Genomic DNA, 1,805 nt, shown 5'->3' with positions numbered 1-1,805 from the left:
TTTTTAAATACTTATTTCACAGTCCCAGTTGGTGAAAGATTTCCAAGAACTGCGGAAGACAGTAGAGGCTATGAACATGTTCGATGCCAACCTGGGGTTCTTCTTCCTTCACTTAGCCCAGATCTTGATTTTGGAAGTCCTGGCTTGGCTAACACTGTATCAGTTTGGCAGTGGCTGGCGTGTTACAATATTCGTCACCTTTCTTCTCATAATTTCTCAGGTAAGCAGATACCCCAAGGGCATGCAGTGTCCTCACAGGATGGCTCAGAGTTTTTTCTTCTCTCTGTAGGTTGACGTCAGCTGCTGTCTGAGGCTTCTTGGCCAGATACTCATCACTATCAGGCACTTACCAGCAAGTTGCTGAACTTCACAGGGCACCAGTTCTCTCATCTGTAAAATGAGGCTAATAATGAATATGGAATTTTTCTGAGGAGGACTAAACAAACTAATTGTAAAATACCCAGCACAGTGCCAGACTTATAGTAAATGTTTAAGTAATGACATTTGCTAGTTTGCCCCGTTTTATTCCCACAATTTCAGTAACTGAAGTTCCATCCTTGGCTGTGTAACACTCATCTTTACCCTTCATTCATTAAGCAACCAACATTTACCAATGTATCAGACCATTGATCATCCAAGGGCAGAGACTGTTATCTTATCATTATATATGAGAATAAGAACATATGAGTTCCTCTGTAAATGACAAACAATAACTGATACTTAGCAGGATATTTGATAAATCCTTCTGGAATGAAGCATGAATCTCTGAACATGGCCTTCTATGAACACAACACTGTGTTGTGCATACAAAGGGAAATTCACATGCTTCCTGCTCCCGAGAAAGGAGTCATCTGGTGGAGCAGAGAGTCACTCAAACAGCTAAACACACTGCAAGACAGGATGGTATTACTTTCAGTGAGGGGAACAAACATGTGCTCTTGAAGCAGAAAAGAACATTTAATTCTCATTAGAACAAATAGGGAAGGTTTTGTAGAGAATTAACAGCAATGTGTTTCCAAGTTCCAGAATTTTGCATGTTAATTCTTTTTATTGAAAAGCCAACTTGCTTTATTTTTTTGAAAAGTGACTTTTAGAAACAAGAAAAGAATCCAGTAGTTGTTTGGTCCTTAGCAGGAGCTGGGCACTTTGCACCTATGTAAGTTGCACAACAGCCCATGAGTCACAGGTATTAATACCCCCATTTATCAGATGAAGAGCTGAAGGTCAGAGCTACCAAGTGACGTGCCCAGAATCATGAAGCTCGATAGTGGTAAAGAACAGTTTAGAATCCAAATCTGTCTCATTCCAAAGCCCATGTTCTTCCCACTCCGTACTGGAAGATTTCGACAGTGGGAAGGGGAGCATTCCAGGCCAAGCCACGGAGGTTAGAAATAGCAGGACATGGTGGAAAATAGAAACTTGTCTTGAAGTCAAAAGCAATCACCCAGTATTTTCAAACGGGCTCATGAATCTACTATGGGGTTCATTTATTGATTTATTCTGGAGTTCCCAACCACTCTAACAATCAGTTTCGTGTCTCCTAGGCTCAGAGTGGATTTTTGCAGCATGACGCGGGGCACCTTTCCATATTTAAGAAGTCCAAGTGGAACCATCTGTTACACAAATTTTTGATGTGCCATCTCAAGGTAAAAGATGTCAGGGAGTATGATGGGGATTCTTGAATGTCATTTCCTCAGGCACTGGCTTCCATGTTTGTTTGACTGTGCATTCACATCAGTAAAAAGTGTTTATCATACCCCACTAATAAATGTAAATATACTAACAGTGTAGATAATATATATAAC

The 1,805-nt window shown here is 40.5% G+C and overlaps 1 protein-coding gene across 1 annotated transcript in view; it reads left to right on the top strand.

Moving 5' to 3' along the window:
• The window catches only part of LOC105809979 (fatty acid desaturase 2-like protein FADS2P1), a 53,355-nt gene that overhangs the window by 4,276 nt on the left and 47,274 nt on the right, over positions 1-1,805 (top strand). The window contains exons 2-3 of the mRNA XM_012643887.1: positions 23-220; positions 1,545-1,646. Of these exons, the coding sequence (XP_012499341.1) occupies positions 23-220; positions 1,545-1,646 (300 nt within the window). The remainder of the gene's footprint in view (positions 1-22; positions 221-1,544; positions 1,647-1,805) is intronic.

Source organism: Propithecus coquereli, unplaced genomic scaffold, assembly GCF_000956105.1.
Source record: "Propithecus coquereli isolate 6110/MARCELLA unplaced genomic scaffold, Pcoq_1.0 Scaffold202, whole genome shotgun sequence".
Classification (NCBI taxonomy): domain Eukaryota; kingdom Metazoa; phylum Chordata; class Mammalia; order Primates; family Indriidae; genus Propithecus; species Propithecus coquereli.
This window is presented reverse-complemented; position numbering and strand designations above follow the sequence as displayed.